At 36.4% G+C, this 22,849-nt stretch overlaps 2 protein-coding genes across 2 annotated transcripts; both read left to right on the top strand.

Annotated features, from left to right (window-relative positions):
• Positions 1-18,735: 18,735 nt before the first annotated feature.
• On the top strand, positions 18,736-20,099 carry LOC142520025 (uncharacterized). The gene is made up of 4 exons (XM_075622974.1): positions 18,736-18,824; positions 18,902-19,024; positions 19,113-19,842; positions 19,981-20,099. The coding sequence occupies exons 1-3, from the start codon at positions 18,762-18,764 to the stop codon at positions 19,515-19,517; spliced, it is 591 nt and encodes a 196-aa protein (XP_075479089.1). The 5' UTR covers positions 18,736-18,761; the 3' UTR covers positions 19,518-19,842; positions 19,981-20,099.
• Positions 19,669-22,615, top strand: LOC142520275 (uncharacterized). The gene is made up of 7 exons (XM_075623278.1): positions 19,669-19,842; positions 19,947-20,222; positions 20,348-20,502; positions 20,566-20,673; positions 20,755-20,818; positions 20,914-21,012; positions 22,342-22,615. Exons 1-7 carry the CDS (start codon positions 19,669-19,671, stop codon positions 22,438-22,440), a joined length of 975 nt encoding a protein of 324 aa, XP_075479393.1. The 3' UTR covers positions 22,441-22,615.
• Positions 22,616-22,849: the final 234 nt, after the last annotated feature.

The raw sequence follows: 22,849 nt of genomic DNA, 5'->3' as shown, positions 1-22,849 counted from the left end.
GGCAAGTGAGAAGAAGAAGAAGAAAAAGATTGAGGCGAAGGTAACATGTCTGAAAATAATCAAAACTGATGCCAAGTCAGGTGCTGCTAAGGCAACCGACAAAGACAATTCCGCTAAGCCAGCAGAAAATTTGACTCTGGTTGGACTAGCTGCTGCTCTTCAGAAGTTGCACCACCTACCATTCTACGAGCAGCACTGAAAAATATGTAGTTATCAGAGATCCCATTAAGTATACTAGATTTGGACTGGTTTCAAAATATACTTCCAAAAGGATAGAGGGGAAAGAAAAAGATAATATGGGGGGAAGATAAGAAGTTTATACCCATGTCTTTTCAAACTCAATTTGACCTTTTGATACACGAGGTAAATGAATATGCAAACACCAACTTGAATTATACAATGAATGGTATAAGTTTCAAACAGTCATTTTTGCAATGAAACTGAAAAAAATAAAGAGACATTAAAGAAATTCACTGCTTTTGAAAAGACTATCTTGAAGTCTGTTAAAGTAGTAATAGTAGCTCACGCTATGGAGAGAAAGGAAAACTTCTTAGATCTTATGAAAATTAAAATTTTGGGACATCAAATTCTCGCACCCAAAATGCAGCGGAAGTTTAAAAAATTTTCGTTTCGACGATCGAAACGTTGCTTGGGAGCCGGGTGTTTAAAATCATTCATAGGGTGTTTTAAGTGTTGGAGAAGGCAAAATAAACCACTTTTTAGGGGTGAGATATTCTATGAGTGACGGTTCATTGGCTACGGATCATGCTGGACCATCTTAACGACCCATTACCAGTAGTGGTGCATGGATATGGGCCGAGGCTCATGTTGGTTCAGCCTAATGGCCCATGATCATTACATGTACAGTAACTCCAACACATATATCCCAATCGAATCTACAACCATTGATATATCAAGAGTTACATATGAATTCGACAACGATGCGATTTATCTTTGAGTGTTAACAGAGGCATGGTATGTGCAACTAGGAAAACACCTTTCCCTAAAGTACATTTCTTGCTCTGGCCAGAGACTCATTGCATTATTAACTCATCAGATTACATAGGATATCTTCACCCGTAGGCAAACGATGAATCCCCGACAATACATTTTCTCCTACGTATTTCGAAACTACACCCAACCTAACCACCTGATGACCCTCAATGGAGTCGGTAAACAGATCAAAGTGCATCCTAGTACGTATAGCCCCTACATTGTCCCGAGTCAAAGGACTAATGGTGTACAACCATAACTGCAAACTATTCCACTCAATAAGTGAGAACCACTTGGACAATTCGAGGGTGGGTTGTTCAGTGCATCATCATATGATCACCCATCTGTGTGAATAGAAATCTCCATGTCCTTGCCAATTAAACATGACGTTTACATTACAGATGCTAATATCGAGCTCAAGCGACTTTTATCCTTCTTTTAGGTGGCTGATTCAACTAGGAACCTGTTAAAAATATACGGTACACTTCCTAATGAGTTTTCCGATCTTACGTTGCGAGGTAGACCTCATGGTACCTATTTTATATTCAAGGACTTTATCTGTACAGCTTGCATGTACATACCGATAAAGTATAATGTCATAATCAATTGAAATCGTAAAATATTATTAAAAGAAAGATTATTTTACGTTAGAGTCAATAAAAGCCTGAGCCACAAGTTGGCTTCCGGACACCTACTCTAACATAAAAAGATAAATTAATCTATGAAGAATTGAAGAAATACTATGATCCTAGCCCAACTACAGATTCGAGTTCTCTTCAAAGAAAAGTGAAGTTCTGGGAAATGGATCAACAATGATTCGTTTCAATGGATCACAAGAGCAAGAAATCCACCAAGGACTTCACCAAAAAAAATCTGCACAAAAAGAAAAGCTTGAAGAGGAACAAATGAGAATAACTCTTCAAATCAAGTGTTGAAGGAAAATATTAATCAAACTGAACAAGATTCAAGCAAATATGGACCTTTAATCAGTTCATGTGAGAAAATTTTGGACCAAACTGAACCTTCAATCACTCAAGCATCAAAAGGTCAGAAGTCAACTGAATCAATTGAGGAGATATCTTTGATTAACGTTGATGAAATCTTGAAAACATTAACTCATGCCATAGAAGAGGTCCATGATGAAGTGATTGAGATGACTGTTTCATCAAAAATTGAAATCGAGAAACATATTGTAGATGCAACAGAAGTAGTGAAGTCAACAGAAGTTTATATTCCTTCAGTTGAATTCATGAAACATTTTTATGTCTACAACTGTGTTGGCTCCGAACCATTCAATAGTTGAAGAGTCACTTGCTGAAACGAACTAAATGATAATTTAGGAAACTGAAATTGAAGTTGTTGAAGCAGTTGAGATTGTTGATGTTGCTGGACCGAGCAGCCAAGTGATCAAATTTCCCGATCTCAAAGCGCATATCATTACGAATCACCATAATTGGAGATAAATGATGATCTTCCAATGGAAAAGATCATCTCAAATCTGACTTGTATAAACTCTCTTTTGTCACAAGTCAAAACATGTCAGAACTGACTGATACTGAAAACTTCAAAGACAAAGTGATCACTGATCTCAAGCATCTATCCAAAGATGTACACTCCATGTTCATCCAAATAGACTCCAAGAGAAAGAACTGCGCTTCAACGTCATAACTATCAAGTTCTCATGATGTTCTTACCCAGAAGATGGACTTGATTCATAAAAATATGAATTCCAGGATTGATTCAGTTCACACTCAACTTTTAGCCAAGTAAGACACTCTGTCAACCCTGATGTAGGAATAGCAACTTTCCCTACGGGTTTGGGGCTCCGCCGGGAAAACCCAAAACGAGGGCGGAATCCTCGATTTTTTCAGGTTTGGGTTCTGGTTTGTGGATTTTTAAAATCCCCGAAGTCGTTCGAGGCATGTATGAGACTACTATCCACATCCCCGAACTCGTCTCGAAAGTAATATCAATAATAAAATAATAATATTATTAGTATTAATAGTATAATAATAATATTATTTTTAAAATATTAATAATAATATTATTAGTAATATTGATATTAATATTATCACTAATAATAATAGATAATAATAAGTTTTGGTTTGAGAAAATCTCCAAACCCATCCTCGTTTTGTCACATTAATATTTTTAAAACGAGGATGAGGGCGGAGATGCGAAGTTGATCCCCGCGGTTCGGGTTCGGGTATCCCTGAACCCGTAAAAGCGAGGATCAGGGCGGGGATAGAGTTGGGGATGAAATTAGGAGACGGGAATGGGGAATGGCAAACTCGCACCTGTACCGTTCCATCGCCATCTCTACCCAAATGACTTCTGTTGTGCACAATTTTGACAAAAAAGGGGAAGTGAGTCTCAACGACAAAATTGATAAATCTGAAGAAGAATCTTCTTTAAAGGAGTCATATAAATAGAGGGAAGACGGAAAATAATTGTACTTGCATATATCAGTTCATCAAAATTTTATATCAATACAAATTTTGAATTAAGACAAATGGACTTAGTGCATAATTTCTTCAATTTTTTGATTAATTAAGGTTTTTTTGTTAAAAAAATTTTAAGGCGAAAATAAATTATGCTAAACTGAAGTAACCAAGTCCACAAGCTAAACTGAATTGACTATACTGGAATAAGTCAAGGCTAAACTGATGCAGATTAAAATTTATCAGTTTACCAAGTCTATCAATTGAGGAGATCTTCATACGTTCTCAAGGATATAAGTTTACATCTAAGAAATATAAACTAAAGTTTGGTTAAGTTTTTCTGTACAAAACTGACTGTCGAGGTGGAAAAAAGACAAGCCAACAAACATTTTTCTTTGGAGAGGATCCTTTTTGAAACTAGGGACCATTGGATTCAGATTCTATAAATAGAGAAGGAGTTCACTTTAGTAAAACTCTATAACTTTTACAAAAGATTCAAGCTTTCAAGTATCTAAACTTAACTCATTCAATCAAGCACAATCTACAAAGAATTATACATAATTATTTAGGATCATTAAGTGATAGGATATCAAAGTATTATAATCCATTGCATTTGATAATTGTCTGTATATTGTTATTCATTCAGTCGATGTGTACTAAGAGTTTCAGTGTGACAGTGTTTAAGTTCAAACTGAACTGATATTTTTGCAAATTACTTGTACTATCCGAAGCCTTCTAGTGTGAGCCTTCCAAAAAGAAGAAGGGATGACGTAGGAGCTTGAGTTCTCCGAACATCCACAAATAAAATTGTGTACTTTTCACTTTCACTTTACATAGCTAAGCCATTATTTGATTTGCTTTAATATGTCAGTTTGGCTACTTTTCAAAAATATTTGTTAGTCAACTGACATTGACAATGAAGAATATATAATTCGATTGTCAACCCGACTAACTGAAGTTTAAAAAATCGATTTTTATATATTATTTATTCAACCTCATTCTAAACACTACAACTGATCATATCAACGCATTAAATAATCGTTTTTAACATACATTTTTTCTTATGTGTTTTTTCTCCAAAATTCCCTGCTTATATTATTTCAGCATGTTAGTTATGGATATTATACAATTTTACATCTTTCTATCTTATCTTTATTGCAGTTTAAAAATTTGTTCATTCTCTAGACATAAAAAGATAATTTGACACTGTCTCACACGTCAGTTTTGTGAGAAAAATCTCCTACAAGACCTTGACCCAAAAAAATATATTATTTTTTAATCTTAAAAATATTATTTTTACTCTAAATATGAACCAGATCAATCACTCCCATAAATATAAATTCGTACTCCTTTCTAAAATGATGTGACAAACTAATTTTTATATTATATATGTATATATCAAGGTATCTCACTAGTAGAAAAATCGGATTTTACTTCGACAGGCGTTACTTCGGCAATAATAAGTTACGAAGTAATACATTACCAATAACTTCAGTAATAACACAAGCGAAGTAAAATAATATATTTTACTTCGGATGTTTAAAAACACGGGCTTCACTGTATTTTTTTATTATATTTCACTTCGGCATATCAATGTTGATGAAGTAAAAAATAAGGAAAATAAATTCATACTGAAGTAAAAAGATGAACCGATAAGTTTAATTAATTTAATATCGATTATATCATATATCCTTCAAACGAGTTCATTTCGATCGATCCACATTTTCCTTCAAAATTAACCCTAATTTTAGTTTTCTTCGCTTCGAACCGCGCCGCGCCGCCGCCATTCCACGCACCGCCGCCGCCGTTCCACCACCGAGAGAGAAGAAGGCGGGACGAACAACACCACCACCGTTCCAAGCACCGAGAGGGAAGCTGCGACTGGAGATACACCACGTTCGCTTCGAACCACCAACACCACCGCCATTCCACTCACCGAGAGGGAAGCAAAACACCACCACCACCACCACCGTTCAAAGCACTGAGATGGAAGAAGCGACTGAGATACACAACCGCCGTCCCCTGCGCCTTTGTTTCTTCTCCATTTTGACTGGAACGATATTGCTTTACCTGTGTTAGTCCGTCACCAGTTTCCCGAGGTGTGCTATTGATTGGAACGATAATTGGTTAATTTCTTGTTGTCGCCTTGGTTGTCCGTCTCTGGGTTCCTAATTTTCGGCACATGTGAGAGTAATTCAAATAAAAATTAATTAGGAACAATGTTTCTTTATTTTCATCAATAGGTAGTCTTCTTTCGTTTTTTTAGCGTTCAAGAAAATAAATTCAAATTGACATTATTAAATGTAATATTTTCAGGTTTAGATCAAATTTATTGTTATATATTTCTGGTATTTTGCTGTATTGAAATGGATAAATCTTGGATTCACTCGGATAGAAGGTCAAAATAGTACGAGGAGGGTGTGGAACTGTTTATCAGAGGTTGTTTAAAGAATCCCCATATTGACCCCAATTTAATTCATTGTCCTTGTTGCAAATGTAAAAATCTTAAAAAAAGACCAGCTAAGTCCATTCGAGAGCATCTTTATTTCCATGGTTTTAGTCAAAATTATGTGAATTGGATTTGGCACGATGAGTCTGCTGAAAGTGACAAAGTAAATTGGAGCACCAACAAGGAGCCAATTGGTAACTATCACGGAGACTTTGACACCACTAATATGTGTGAGGCAGCATATGATAACTATACAGAAAATCCAGAAGTGTTTATGGAATTTTTAAAGGAAGCAGAGAAACCTTTGTATAATGGATGTAAGCGCTACACAAAGTTGAGTGCAATTGTGAAATTATACAACACCAAAGCAAAGCATGGGATGAGTGACGCTCTATTTTCCGATCTACTAATGGATTTTGGGGATATGCTACCAGATAATCAAAACCTGCCAACCAAAATGTATGATGTAAAAAAGACATTGAGTTGTTTGGCGTTGAGTCATGAAAAGATTCATGCTTGTTCCAATGATTGCATTTTTATAGGAAGCAATATAAAGACTGCGTAAACTGCCCTAAATGTGGCTTGTCACGGTGGAAGCTAACCAAGAAGAACGTTGAGAAGAAAGGTGTTCCTGCAAAGGTGTTGCGGTATTTCCCTCCCTTACCAAGATTTAAGCGCATGTTTAAATCTCTACATACCTCCAAAAATTTAACATGGCATGCAGAAACCACAGGAGTTCCCGGTCAGTTACGTCATCCAGCTGATTCACCATCTTGGAAGTTGGTGGATTATATGTGGCCCGACTTTGAAAGTGAACCAAGAAATCTTCGCCTGGCACTTGCAGCTGATGGCATTAATCCTTATAGCAACCTTAGTAGTCGGTACAGTTGCTGGCCAATTATGTTGGTCACCTATAATCTGCCTCCAAACATGTGTATGAAGAGAAAATTCATCATGCTAACTATGCTCATTTCAGGGCCTAAATAGCCAGGAAACGATATAGATGTCTATCTTGATGTATTAGTTGAAGATTTGCAACGATTGTGGGATGGAGTTAATGGTGTCTATGATGCTTATAGAAGATAATTTTTCGCTCTTAAAGCAGTCTTATTATGGACCATCAATGATTTTGCAGCCTATGGTAACCTTAGTGGATGTACTACACATGGTTATTATGCATGCCCAGTATTCAAAGAAGATACTTGTGCAAAGCATTTGGAAAATGGGAAGAAAATGTCACTTGTTGGTCATAGACGATTCCTACCACGGTTTCATCCATATCGGAGGCAAATGAAAGAGTTCGATGGTATGGTAGAACATGGAGAATCATCTACATCATTATCTGGGGTTGCTTTGTTTAACAAGCTTTCTGACATAAGGTGTGTTTTCGGAAAAAAGATTAGTGTGAAAGGTAAAAAGAGAAAGAATGCAAAGGACAATAATTTGGAAGATAGTAAAGAAGAAAAAGATTTTGGATCAACAAATTTCAGAAAATGTTGGAAGAAGAAATCAATTTTTTTTCAATCTTCCTTATTGGAAACACCTGCATGTTAGGCATTGTCTCGATGTGATGCATATAGGGAAAAATGTCTTCGAATCTCTCATTAATACTTTGATGAATGTTAAAGGAAAAACCAAGGACAATGTGGCAGCTAGGTTGAACATGGTTCAAATGTGAGTTAGGCCTGAATTGGCACCTAAATTTGGTGAAACAAGAACATATCTTCCTCCTGCTGCATGCTCATTCACAAAAAAAGAAAAGTTACAAGTTTGTCAGTCGATAATGGATATAAAAGTCCCAGAAGGTTTCTCATCGAACCTGAAAAATCTTGTGTCCTTGTCTGAGTTGAAATTGTTTGGCTTGAAATCTCATGATTGTCATGTTCTAATGCAGCATTTCCTGCCAATACTCGTACGTGATGCGTTACCAAAACATGTTAGATATGCCATCATAAGATTATGCTTCTTCTTCAAAGATATTTGTTGCAAGGTGATAGATGTAGCCAAGTTAGATAAGCTGCAATCTGACTTGGTTGTTACACTCTGCTTATTGGAGCAGTATTTCCGCCCTTCTTTCTTCGATGTCATGCTTCACTTAATAGTTCATCTTGTTCGAGAAGTTCGATTATGTGGACCAGTGTACTTCCGGTGGATGTACCCGTTCGAAAGATCCATGAAGGTGCTTAAGAGTTATGTAGGCAGTCGAAAACATCCTGAAGGTTGCATTGTTCAGAGATATTCAGCCGAAGAAGCAATTGAGTTTTGTTCAAAATATCTAAATGACCTTGATCCTATTAGGGTCCCTCAATCAAATCGCGATCCCAAATCAAACATTCCTGGCTTCTTAGCATGCAAAACACCAATTATAGTGCCACAAGTTGACCTTCAACAAGCACATTTGACTGTGCTGGAAAATACAGAAGAAGTATCTCCCTACATTATGTAAGAATATTGCATTAATCTATAATTCTTCACCCTTGTGATTGTCAATATTTAATATCCAACACAAATTGCTATATAAATATTTCCACAGTGAACATAAATATTTCCTGAAGTCAATGTTTCCGAAAAAAGAGAAAGATGAAAGATGGATACAAGATGCTCACAATAAGAAGTTCATTGACTGGTTTCATGGAAAGGTTAGGGGGATAAATCTGCTTTATGCATTTTGCGGTGAACAGTTTGTAGCTAGTATTTTAATCACCCTATTCTAATTGTATAAATGTCAGGTGGATGCTGAAATAGATAGCTGCAATGGTGGAACGACATCAACATTGACATGGCTGGCTCATGGTCCACGTGGGCAAGTCATTAAGTATAGTAGTTACGTGATAAATTGCAATTTATACCAAACAAAGGCACGGGATGATGAGAGAGTTTGCCAAAATAGTGGGGTTTCTCTAGTTGCTAGCACCATTCTTGTCTGTAGTGCCAAAGATAAGAATCTCTTGATGACTGATGTGACTTTCTATGGAGTGATTGAAGAAATATGGGAGTTGGACTATCATCAATTTCAAGTTCCTCTTTTCAAGTGTGCGTGGGTTGCAAATGACAAAGGAGTAATCAACAATGATTAATGTGGATTCACCTTGGTCAATATGAACAAAATAGGGCACAATAATGACTCATTTGTCCTTGCAAGTCAAGTCAATCAAGTCTTTTATATTGATGATCCATTACAAAAAGGGTGGTCAATTGTACTCCCTGTGCCAAATCGATGTTACGAGGGAGATGATGATGGTTGGACTAGTATTCCTGATTCTCGACCAATTGATGATGTTGATACTAATTGTATTCCGGCTCATGAAAGTTACTTTAGATCAGAAACTGAGGGTGGCTGGGAAACGAACAAGAAAAAATGATGTTTTTCACTTTTATGTCATGTTTTTTGTTATACTATAAACATAACCTCATTGCTATTATTTATGTCATGTTTATTATTTATGTCAGGTTTCTACAAGTCATGTTTATTATTTATGTTATTATTGTTTCTGTTATTATTTATGTCATGTTTATACATGTCTTATTAGAATTATAGTTTATGTTATTATAATGGTTAATGTTATTGTGTAGGTTTTAACATTGGTTTCATTCATGTAAATCTGTAGAAAAAAGCTCAATGGGTCGTAAAAAAAAGGAATCAAATGCTACAGTTGAGATGATACAAGGAGTACATGATGATAAGCTAAATGAAGTGTGGCGCCCCAAACCTCGCCACGTAATCCAACAACATGTGACGTCATATGCATAAAAATTTTCTTTTCGACGACGTAATAATATAATGCATATACGATAAAATAATGCCATCACCACACTATCTACGTCAGTGTAGCAGAAAAAGTACAATAAATACATACACAACAACTCAAATAAGACAATAAGCTATATTATCTCTATCTACTATCAACTACAGGATTGTTTGACTAAACACACCTAGTCCTTCACTCTATCATGTCTCACGGCACAATCCTGTAACCTGTCCAACAGAAACAGCCCCCAAAGGGTGAGCATACAAAACAATCATCACCGTAATACATAACAGTTATATTAACAACAACATAAGATATAACTGAAATGATAACAGAAATACCCCCTTTGCCGTTTCTGGACAATCAGCCATCAACAACCTCAACAACATCACACTGCAACAATAACATCGACGATACGTCGCACCCCAACTACGGCGACAGCAATATCGTCGAATGAACAACAACATCGACGATACATCACACCCCAACACTGGCGACAGCAATATCGTCGATCGAATAACATCAACGATACGTCGCACCCCAACTCCGGCGACAGCAATATCGTTGAACGAACAACATCAACGTGACGACTACCAACAATGACAACCAACAACATCGACAATAATAAACAACAACATATATAATATAAAATCACTCAATCCAGTGATTTATCATCGTTCAACATAATAGTATTCATCAATACTAAACAATAACAACATATGCTCGTACGTCAACACGTACCTGATAATCGAATATATAAATAATCTGGCTATTTCTTTGATCCCGAGGCTTGTGATGTATCTAAATAATTCAACAATAATTATGAGATCATTGTCACCGTATCAACATAATCATAACAGCCTCATTATATAACATCAAATAGCCCAACAACAATTAATTCAACAAAATATAAAACTCGATTATAAATTATTATCGCTCAACAATTTAATATTCTGGTGTATTTAATTCACAATACTACCATCAAATACACCCTAATTAATTTAACATCAAATATTAGGTTATTTTACAACATTCGTCAAATTGCGAAAACTTTATATCAACGTGTAGCCTATGCTTCGTAGACTCCGAATATACAATCAGAATTAATAACAACTGACAAACAACTCTCCAATCTCAATCCAACGATGAAAAATCCCTAATTAAAACAAATTAAGAATAATTAAAAATAACACCACTATAATCTTCTCTACTTCGTTAAAATCATACATTATTCAACAATCTTCAATTTCAGTATGATTTAACAATTTATCGGATTTATTCCAAAAATCGACGAATTTCAAACATCACCAAAACTAGAAAATTTATACCTCAAATCGAAGACCTCCTGTCAACGATCTCAAAACTGAAGTCGGTTTGTCGATTGGATAAACCAGTAACTCGCAAGATCGAAAATAAAATCGAAAACCCTCTTTTCTTTTCCCTCACATCTCCTCTGTAACTTTCTGTTGAATGAATTGAATTCATTCAACGTAACTTATCTTCTTTATTTTTTTTTAATATTAAACATTTTAACACCAGTATATCTTTTTGGAGCAGTCAAACGATCAAATTTTTCAAAACTCAAAACATGAAACTTCTATATCTTTGAGTTTTCTACGTTATATCCAAATTTCAAATCATTTCGACTTCATATGGCCAACATATGTCATATTTCATTCTTTAAAAATCATTAATTATTTAGTAATCTCACATTACTAAATCAACAAATTGTGATATTTACTTCAAGCATTACATTTCGACCCCCCTTAAATGAATTTCGACCCCGAAATTAATCAACAACCGTAATAAAATGCATAAATAACAGATACGTCATACCATCAGAATAAGTAGGGGTAGAGCTCTCTCATATGCCGCTCTGTCTCCTAAGTGGCCTCTTCGACACCTCTGTGCTCCCATTGAACTTTCACCATCGGTATAAGCTTACTACGAAGCTTCCGGTCAGATCGATCCAAAATACAAACTGGTCTTTCAACATAAGACACATCAGGATCTAACTGAACATCAGAAATATCCAATACATGTGAAGGATCCGGCTCATACTTCCGCAACATCGACACATGAAACACATCATGAATACCAGATAAAGATGGAGGTAGAGCCAATCGATAAGCCAAAGTGCCTATCCGCTGCAATATCTCATACGGACCAACATACCTCGGTGCTAACTTTCCTTTCATACCAAATCGCACTGTGTCACGAAAAGGAGAAACTTTCAAAAATACTCGATCGCCCTGCTGAAACTCTAATGGTCTTCGTCTTTTATTTGCATAGGCGGCCTGTCTATCTTGAGCTGCTTTCAATCGCTGCTGTATCAACTTTACTTTCTTTTCCATCTCATGAATCATATCAGGACCTGTGACTGCAGCTCGATCAACATCATCCCAGTATAAAGGAGATCTACAACGTCTCCCATACAATGCCTCGAATGGAGCCATCTGAATACTACTCTGATAACTATTGTTATACGCAAACTCTACCTATGGAATAGATGACTGTCAAACAGATTTTAAATCCATAACATAAGCACGCAACATATCCTCCAGCGTCTGAATAGTACGCTCAGTTTGACCATCTGTCTGAGGATGATAAGCTATACACAATCTCAACTCTGTCCCCATCGCAGTCTGCAATCCTTCCCAAAAATGAGAAGTAAATCGAGGATCACTATCAGATATAATAGACACTGGAATCCTATGCAACCGTACAATCTCTCGTATATACAACTGTGCCATCGTCAAGTACGTACTACTCATGCTATAGGGTATAAAATGTGCAATTTTCGTCAATCGATCAACAATCACCCAAATAGCATCAATAGTTCCAGTGCTTCTTGGCAAATGAGTCACAAAATCCATCGATATGTGCTCCCATTTCCAAGTCGGTACTTCTAAACTCCTCAATTCACCTCCGGCCTTCTCCTCTCAGCTTTGATCTATTGACAATTAAGACATCGACGTCCAAAATCAATCACATCACGTTTCATTCCCTTCGACCAAAACTGAGAACGTAGATCCTTATACATCTTCTTGCCACCAGGGTGGATAGAATATCGGCTACAATGTGCACGCCGCAACAGACCCTGGCGCAACTCAGATGCATCAGGAACTACCCATCTATCCTTCATCCTCAAACTGCCATCATCAGCCACTCTAAAACAAGTATCTTGTTTCCGAGAAACCAACTCCTTCCATCGCTGAACTCTCTCATCTGTCATCTGTGCATCACGAATACAACCATATATATCAGGTTCAGCTAATAAGGTAGATACCTGGATAGGAGTCGTCGAGATATCAAAATCATATCCCAAGGAACAACAAGACATCATCATAGCTGATAAGCGACCCACATCCTCTGCCGTACAACTCACTTTACAACTCAGTGCATCAGCTGTAAGATTGGCTCGACCAGGATTATACTCAATTTCACAATCATAATCTTTCAACAAATCTAACCATCGTCTCTGTCTCATATTCAACTCTGTCTGGGTAAATAAAAATCTCAAACTCTTATGATCAGTATAAATTGTAAACGAGGTACCATATAAATAGTGTCGCCATATCTTCAAGGCAAAGATAATGGCTCCCAACTCCAAGTCATGCACAGGGTACCTTGTTTCATGTGGTTTCAGCTATCTCGAGGCATATGCCACAACATGTCGATCCTGCATCAAAACACATCCCAAACCATGTAATGATGCATCAGTATAAACAACAAACCTCTCGTTTTTTGTAGGAATTGATAACACCGGTGCAGTCGTTAGTAGGTGCTTCAACTCCTGGAAACTCCTCTCACATGCTTCAGACCATTGAAATCGCACACCTTTCTGGGTCAACTGTGTCAAAGGTCTAGCAATCTTTGAAAATCCCTCGATAAATCGACGATAAAACCTGCTAAATCCAAGAAACTACGGATCTCTGGTGCAGATGTAGGTGCAGACCACTGTAACACGTCTTCGACCTTCGTTGGATCAACAGAAATCCCATCTCTCGATATAACATGACCCAAGAAGACCACTCGATCCAACCAAAACTCACACTTACTGAGTTTGGCATACAACTGTCTATCTCGCAACACATGTAACACTGAACGCAAATGCCCTGCATGCTCAGCCTCACTCCTGGAATATATCAATATATCATCAATAAACACAATAACAAATCGATCGAGATAAGGCTGAAATACCCTATTCATCAAACTCATTAACACAGCTGGAGCATTCGTCAACCCAAATGGCATAACCAAAAACTCATAATGCCCATATGTGGTCCTGAATGCTGTCTTCTGAATATCCTCCTCTCTAACTCGTATCTGATGATATCCTGAACTCAAATCAATCTTCGAATATACTGAGGTTCCCTGCAACTGATCAAACAAATCATCAATACGAGGGAGGGGATATTTATTCTTAATGGTTACCTTATTCAGCTGTCGATAGTCAATACAAAGCCGCATTGTTCCATCTTTCTTTCTGACAAATAAGACTGGTGCACCCCAAGGCGATACACTAGGGCGAATGTATCCCTTGTCCAACAAGTCCTGCAACTGGGCTTTCAACTCTCTCAACTCTGCTGGTGCCATTCTGTAAGGAGTACGAGAAATAGGGGAAGTACCTGACATCAACTCAATCCCAAACTCCACCTCACGAACTGGTAGGAAGCCTGTAATCTCATCAGGAAATACATCGGCAAACTCAGCAACTACAGGTATCTCCTCTATTCCCACCTCCTTCTTCTTCTCTGTCATATCTACAGCATAAATAAGATAACCCTCATGTCCATGCTCCAATAACCGAGACATCCGGATAGCAGATACCAACGGAACACGGGGACGAAAACCCTTCCCATAAAATGTTCAACGCTCTTTCTCATCTGTATAAAAATATACTACTCGCTGATAACAATCAACAGTCGCACAATATCTCCTCAGCACATTAATTCCCATAATACAATCAAAATCAGTCATCTCTAGAATAATCATATCAGATCTCAACTCATAGCCCTCATAAGAAATAATACCATCTGATATCATAGATACAACTGATATATCAACTCCAGAAGGTGTCGAAACAGAAAGAGGCATAGACAATGGAGACGAGCGCATATGATGCTCAACCACAAATCTCTTCGATATAAATGTATGCGAGGCACTAGTATCAATAAGAATATAAGCAGGATAAGAACATAAATAACACTTACCCGCTATCATCTCCTCTCGTGCCTCCTCTGCCTGCTCCCGGGTCAAAGAATACACCTGTGCCTGAGGCGGACCAGCTCCCTGCATACGTGGCTGTCCTCCAGAAGGTCGCGGTGTAGACTGCTGAGGCTGTCGTCCTCCTCTCCCTGAGGATCTAACTCTATCACTACTGGGCTCTCGATGTCCCTCACGACTAGGACACTGTCTGGCTATATGGCCCACACCGCCACACTCAAAACAGGTGATCTCGGTCTGTGTACACTGTCTGATCAGATGAGGTCCCCCACAACGAAAACATCTCACTGCTCTGGACTTTCCTCTCTGCCCCTGAACAGACTGAGAACTGCCCCCACGACTCTCAACACGTCGTGAATCAAATCGACGCTTCCCAGATGATGCCGAAGAAGAAGATGAACCCTTCTGATATTTAAAAGACTGTCCCTGTGGTCGCAATAACTCCCTAGTCGGCTATGATAATCGTCCCTGAGCCCCATACTCCTTCATAACCAACTCAGCCATCTCAGCCCTCGTCACTGCATCCTCAAATTATACCGGGTTATTTGATTGCACACGATCAAATAACTCTAATTTCAACTCTTTCAAGAAGTGCCTCATCTTAGCATGAACATTCGTAGCAATATGTGGCACATATTTCAACAATGCAGAATACCGAGACTCATACTCAACAACAGACATACTACCCTGTCTCAAATCCTCGAATTCTCTCTCTTTCTTTTGTCTGGCTGCTATAGAAAAATACTTATCAAGAAAACGAGAGCGAAACACATCCCAATCAACAGTACGGCCCTGAGCTCTCAATCCGGCCTCAGTCGTCTGCCACCACAATAGTACATTTCTCGAAAGCTGAAATGTAGCCAATCGTAACCAAGCAGACCTAGCACACGGAGCGGTCACAAATATCTGCTCTATCCTCTCAATCAACTCCTCGGCTCGCTCACCAGTCTCAGAACTATCAAATCTCGGCGGAAGATAACTGCTGAACTGTGCCAAAGTCAACTCACCAAGAAATAAAGGCTGATCTGTAGGTGCCTGTCCCATAGAAGGAGGTGGCAATGGATTCATCTGTCCAAACCCACTGTCAACCTCAACTGTTTCCTCGTGTGGATGTACCTGTTCTCTAGCTGCCATCACTGGAAATCAAATTGTTAATCATAATATTTAACAATTACAATCCAGTAATCAGCATCACACGTTTCGCACGAAAGCACACGCAACTAAAGAAAAATCAATCATATCGAGAAATCATCAATAACAAGTCAAATTCACAGACACACGCAGATAATATCGCCATCCAACTCCCTCATCACAAACACAACTCCTAACCATCCCAGACATCTAACATATGCTCTGATACCACCAATTGTGGCGCCCCAAACCTCGCCACATAATCATACAACATGTGACGTCATATGCATAAAAATTTTCTTTTCGACGACGTAATAATATAATGCATATACGACAAAATAATGCCATCACCACACTATCTACGTTAGTGTAGGAGAAACAGTACAATAAATACATACACAACAACTCAAATAAGACAATAAGCTATACTGTCTCTATCTACTATCAACTACAGGACTGTTTGACTAGACACACCTAGTCCTTCATTCTATCATGTCTCACGGCATAATCCTGTAACCTGTCCAACAGAAACAACCCCCAAAGGGTGACCATACACAACAATCATTATCGTAATACATAACAGTTATATTAACAACAACATAAGATATAACTGAAATGATAACAGAAATACCCCCTTTGCCGTTTCTGGACAATCAGCCATAAACAACCTCAACAACATCACACTGCAACAATAACATCGACATTACGTCGCACCCCAACTCCGGCAACAGCAATATCATCGAACGAACAACAAAACCGACGATACGTCGCACCCCAACACCGGCGACAGCAATATCGTCGAACGAATAACATCAACGATACGTCGCACCCCAACTCCAACGACAGCAATATCGTTGAACGAACAACATCAACGTGACGTCTCCCAACAACGACAACCAACAACATCGACAATAATAAACAACAACATATATAATATAAAATCACCCAATCCAGTGATTTATCATCACTCAACATAATAATATTCATCAATACTAAACAATAACAACATATGCTCGTACGTCAACACGTACCTGATAATCGAATATATAAATAATCTGGCTATTTCTTTGATCCCGAGGCTTGTGATGTATCTAAATAATTCAACAATAATTATCAGATCATTGTCACCGTATCAACATAATCATAACAGCCTCAATATATAACATCAAATAGCCCAACAACAATTAATTCAACAAAATATAAAACTCGATTATAAATTATTATCGCTCAACAATTTAATATTCTGGTGTATTTAATTCACAATACTATCATCAAATACACCCTAATTAATTTAACATCTAATAATAGGCTAATTTACAACATTCGTCAAATTGCGAAAACTTTATATCAACGTGTAGCCTATACTTCGTAGACTCCAAATATACAATCAGAATTAATAACAACTGAAAAACAACTCTCCAATCTCAATCCAACGATTAAAAATCCCTAATTAAAACAAATTAGGAATAATTCAAAATAACACCACTATAATCTTCTCTACTTCGTTAAAATCATACACTATTCAACAATCTTCAATTTCAGTATGATTTAACAATTTATCGGATTTATTCCAAAAATCGACGAATTTCAAATATCACCAAAACTAAAAAAATTATACTTCAAATCGAAGAACTTGTGTCAACGATATCAAAACTGAAGTCGGTTTGTCGATTGGATAAACCAATAACTCGCAAGATCGAAAATAAAATCGAAAACCCTCTTTTCTTTTCCCTCACATCTCCTCTGTAACTTTCCGTTGAATGAATTGAATTCATTCAACGTAACTTATCTTCTTTATTTTTCTTTTTTTTAATATTATATTATATTATATTAATATAATAATATAATATAATATATCATATTTAACATTTTAACACCAGTATATCTTTTTGGACCAGTCAAACGATCAAATTTTTCAAAACTCGAAACATGAAACTTCTATATCTTTGAGTTTTCTACGTTATATCCAAATTTCAAATCATTTGGACTTCATATGGCCAACATATGTCATGTTTCATTATTTAAAAATCATTAATTATTTAGTAATCTAACATTACTAAATCAACAAATTGTGATATTTACTTCAGGCATTACATGAAGTTACTAATGCAGAGCACCCTGTACTTACTGATGGAGAAGAACATCCTGTAGCTATGCAGAGGAACAAGCAAGGCCCTACGTTGATGGGTAAACTAATTGCTACTGCCAGATGGGGGAAAAAGCAAAGATTGATTATGATGACATGGGGCGGCCATCATACAATGCAACTGGAAGGGCATTACAATCATACATTGGTTCTATTGCTAGAGCCATGGTGCCAATCAGTATAAAATCATGGCTTGAAGTTCCAGAAAACATAAAACAAAAACTGTGGGAAGAGATCTCGGTAAGTACAAGCTTCAATTTGAATTTACAGTCATACTTGCACCTCTAACTAATCTGTTTTTGTTGCAGAATGTCTTTGAACTAGCGCCACAAAGTGAGTATGCTGTGATGAATTCAGCATCTCAGAATTGGCGAGATTTCAAAAAAAAATTGACTAGTAGATTTGTTTGGCCGAACAAAGATAATCCTGAAAAGTTTATTTCTCAACCAAGTCAGTATCAACTCCCAATAGCAGATTGGAGAGCTTTTGTGGATGCGAGACTGGATCCATCATGGGAGGTACTTTAATAATTGATATGTTTCCCCACGAATTTATTAAATTCAATACTTAACTGAGCCAACATAATGATGTAGGTTACTCATGAAAAACAAAAACAACGGACCATGCATTGTAAATATCACCACAGAATGTATTGCAAGGGTTACATCGGCTTGGAGGCTGAACTGGTAAGAAACAGAGCAAGATATTTGTAATTTTTATCATGTTCTTCATGTTATTAAACATATGAATTTTGAAATTGTAGCGGAACAAAAACTTGGTTGCTGAAGATGAGGAAGTTGATAGATCTGTGCTTTGGCGTAAAGCTCGAGAAGACAAATCGGGCAACATAACATGTTCGGAGACATCAGAAGTAGCTGAAAAAATTGTAAATGTTTAGTTTTATTCAATCGCCATATTGCCTAGATAAATAACACTGTAGTTTGTGAATTGATTTGTCATGTCTCCAATTGTAGGATGAATTGTTGGAAAAGAAAGGCAAAGGAGAGTTCAAATCTTCTGGAATGAATGACGTGTTAACCGCTGCCTTAGGAAGCCAAGAAGACTTTGGAAGGGTTCGAGGTGTGGGAGGTTTCGTAAAACCACAAGTATACTTTAAAACTCCAAGAAAGAAGAGAGAAACAATCTCAAAAGCTCTGATTGAAAATGTAAAAGCACAATCGGAGGAGACTAAAAGTTTGAAAGCTGAATTGGAGATGCTGAGGTCTCAACTTGCTGCTGTGATTCCATTAATCAATGATCGATCTTCTGAGACTGTAGCATCAAACAAGTTCTCAGGAGTGAAAGACTCAAAATTGTCAAATGATGTGGAAGAAGTTTATGATTGCGGCACTTCAAATACGAAGGTTGTATGTCTCTGAATTTAATGTCAATTAAATTCTATTCACCTCCATATAAAAATATATCATGTCTTTTTGTTCTTGAAAGGGGAAAAAATGTCACCTGGCTGTAAAAGAACACGAAAACGTGGTGGCTTATGGCACAATAATATCAGAAGGAGGTCCAAATGTTATGATTCACCATGTTCCACTTGGGGAAGAGAACTTCAAGGTATCTATTGATGTTGTCTTAGATGAAAAAGCACAGCCTCCGATCCCAATTAAGTTTGGACCAACAATCATCAATGATGCTGTTGGAGTCATTGTAGGTTGGCCTAAAGAGTTGGTTATTTTTCCAACGACAAAGGTACTTTAGGTTTACATTTGACTTTGTGTTTGCAATTGTCAGATATGTTGCTCGAACAATGTTTTATTTTAAAATACTTGTATGAATAATATTTTAAATTTTAGAGGAAGGGGAAACCTCAATCATTTGCGCTTGCAGATGTTCCTGGTCAGCGCGACAAGTTCAAAGAAATTGAAAAAAAATTACCCATGTCGTGCAAGTATATCTACTCTCATGTTGTTAGATTGCTGAATGAATCGGATACCATATACATTGAGTTTGAGGACGCTATGTTTGGACATCCTAAAAGCATACGGTTGTTAAGAGAAGATATCTTACGCTTTATGGAGATGAGGGAGATAGGTGCCAGACAAATTTTAGTTTACATGGGTATATATAATGTCTAACTTACAATATTTGTGCATTTATATAATATTTTTTGTGGTACTTGTTCATATTTTGAAAATTTTCTAAACGATATATTTGTGCATCTATATCTTACAATCACCTCTACAAATATTTGAAGGAAAAAGACAAGGCTGATTATTTTTCGTTTGTGGATCCCGGTAATATACCTACATGCCCGATTGGCAGAGATGGCCGTGACTTATCACAACATATTGCTGACCAGTTGGAAGCATTGTATAGAGATAGCATCTGCCTCATCCCATACAACACTGGGTAAGATTTTAGTTATTTATAGATTTCTACTTCATGATAGTCAATGCTGCTTCATTTTTTCAGGTACCATTGGATCTTGACTATCGTCAATGAAGATAAGAATATGATATATTTATTGAATTCTACGTCTAACAGGAACCGAGATGATACATGGAAAACTATTGTGACAAAGTAGGTAGTAGCTTATGTTGATTTTGAATACATTAACTTATAAATATGCAAAAAAATAACTTCTTACTTTTTAAAATATAGTGGGGTGAAGATGTACAATGCCTCGAAAGGTATTTCTAAAGGGCCAGGTTTTAAAATATTGACGGTATGTATTGTACTTATTTATGAATACATGAATTGATTGATAGTGGTTATTAATTAGATTGTGATTGTTGCATTAACTTTTCAATTCCATTATAGGATAATCTAAAACAAAGTGGTTCTGTTGAATGTGGATATTGTGTGATGAGGTACATGAAACAGATAGTCGATTGCGATGATCCACAGTTGGAGAAGATGGTGAGTTTCTTCTTGGGATAAATTTGTTGATTGATTGAGATGAATTGTTGCCATTAAGATATATTTTATTGTTGAGATAATGTGTTGCCATTGGGATATATTTTATTGTTGAGATAGTGTGTTGCCATTGGGATATATTTTATTGTTGATATAATTGCTTGTGATGAATTGTTGTAATTGTGATATATTTTATATTAGAGATATTTTAGCTGAACACAGTAACTTGTTTGCCTTTGGATTCTGAAGATTTTATATTAGTGAAATATGGATTTTGTATTCAGATTTTAGCAGTACCGTAGCTGCTAAAATTCAGATTTTGTATGTTGGATTCTGCAGATTTTGTATGTTGGATTCAGATTTTAGCAGTACCATAGGCTCTTCAATGAAAAGTTTCATGAATTGGTAGCCGATTCAGAAACCATATCATCTTGAATAACCACTGATATTAGTGAATTGGGTCTAGAAATTGAAAAGTTTCATGAATTGGTAACTCTTGAAAACTGTACAGATCCCCATGATTCTTCAAATCCATACCATTGCATAATATTGCTTTTACCTATCTTCTTCGTTCATTTTTCTTTGTTGTATCTACAGAGAGTTCTTAAATGCTTTAATTAAGTTCCCCGTTCTTTTAGTTTGTAGTTCCAGTAATACAAATTGAGATACAAAACTGTTATGGAATTGTTAACTTGGTGAACTTAGCAATGAAAAGTCCACTCGTAAACGAAGTTGATGAATCGAAACGCGGTGTCTTTGGTATTTTTGCAAGGCTAACCCTTTGCATCTTCTATCTCTACCAATTCTGTAAAAACGGTTTTCCTTCTTGCATAGCTTTATATCCAAGTTGTCATCTTCATGTCTTCACTGCCTTCGTTAACTTGTAGTCGAGAACTGGAAATGCATATTTTGTGATTTTTGGACTTTTCTACCGAGAAATGGTACATTCACATTAACCAAAAACAACTCAAAACATAAATTCTAGACATTTTTTGGTTATGTGATTTTTGGACTTTTTTGTCCAAGCATCTGTGTTTTCAGTCGAGAACTGGTACAGTCATATTGTATGCTGATGCACAATCAGATTTTCCTTTGAGTCGATTCTTGGTTGCATGCTTCATTAATTGGTTTCTCAGTTTTGTGAAGTTCTCACACACGGCTGTTAGCATATCTGTAATTTTTTGTCATTATATCTCCATTGTTTTTTTATTTAAGTGCCAACATATATGTAATATGTTCAAATTCCATCAATTTAAATACTTTGTAAATATATATCTGTAAATTTTTATTTAAAATAGAAGAATCTAATGTATTTTCTTTTTTAAATTTCAGTTTGCAGGATGCATCAAGAACCAATTTTACAACCAATCTCAATATGATGAGGTCAGAAGTGAATGGAGTGAATTTTTCTACTCCTATGTAGGTGCTTAAATGGATGGTGTATGTTGGGATAAATATTTTGTTTGTCATTGTGGATTTTTGGATATACTTTTGGTTTTGTGGATATATTTTTGGGTTATTTGTGGATTGATGAATATGTAATTATGGATTCGTGGATATTCATCATTTTTAGATGGATAATTTATGAATTTAATTATATTAGTGTATTAAGTCATATATTGCGAAGTCTTTTTTTAACAATTACTTCATCAAAATAAAAAATAATGAAGTGTAACAGATAAATTACTTCGTTGTTATTTGAAAATTGTGAAGTAACATAATATTAAATACTTCGTCAATAAGAAATTAGACGAAGTGATAGAATTAATTTACTTCATCATTGTTCTGTAAAAACGAAGTTGTTTTGCGCAATTACTTCACAAAAATACAAATTATTGAA

The sequence above is a fragment of the Primulina tabacum genome, chromosome 12 (assembly GCF_025594145.1).
Source record: "Primulina tabacum isolate GXHZ01 chromosome 12, ASM2559414v2, whole genome shotgun sequence".
NCBI lineage: Eukaryota > Viridiplantae > Streptophyta > Magnoliopsida > Lamiales > Gesneriaceae > Primulina > Primulina tabacum.
This window is presented reverse-complemented; position numbering and strand designations above follow the sequence as displayed.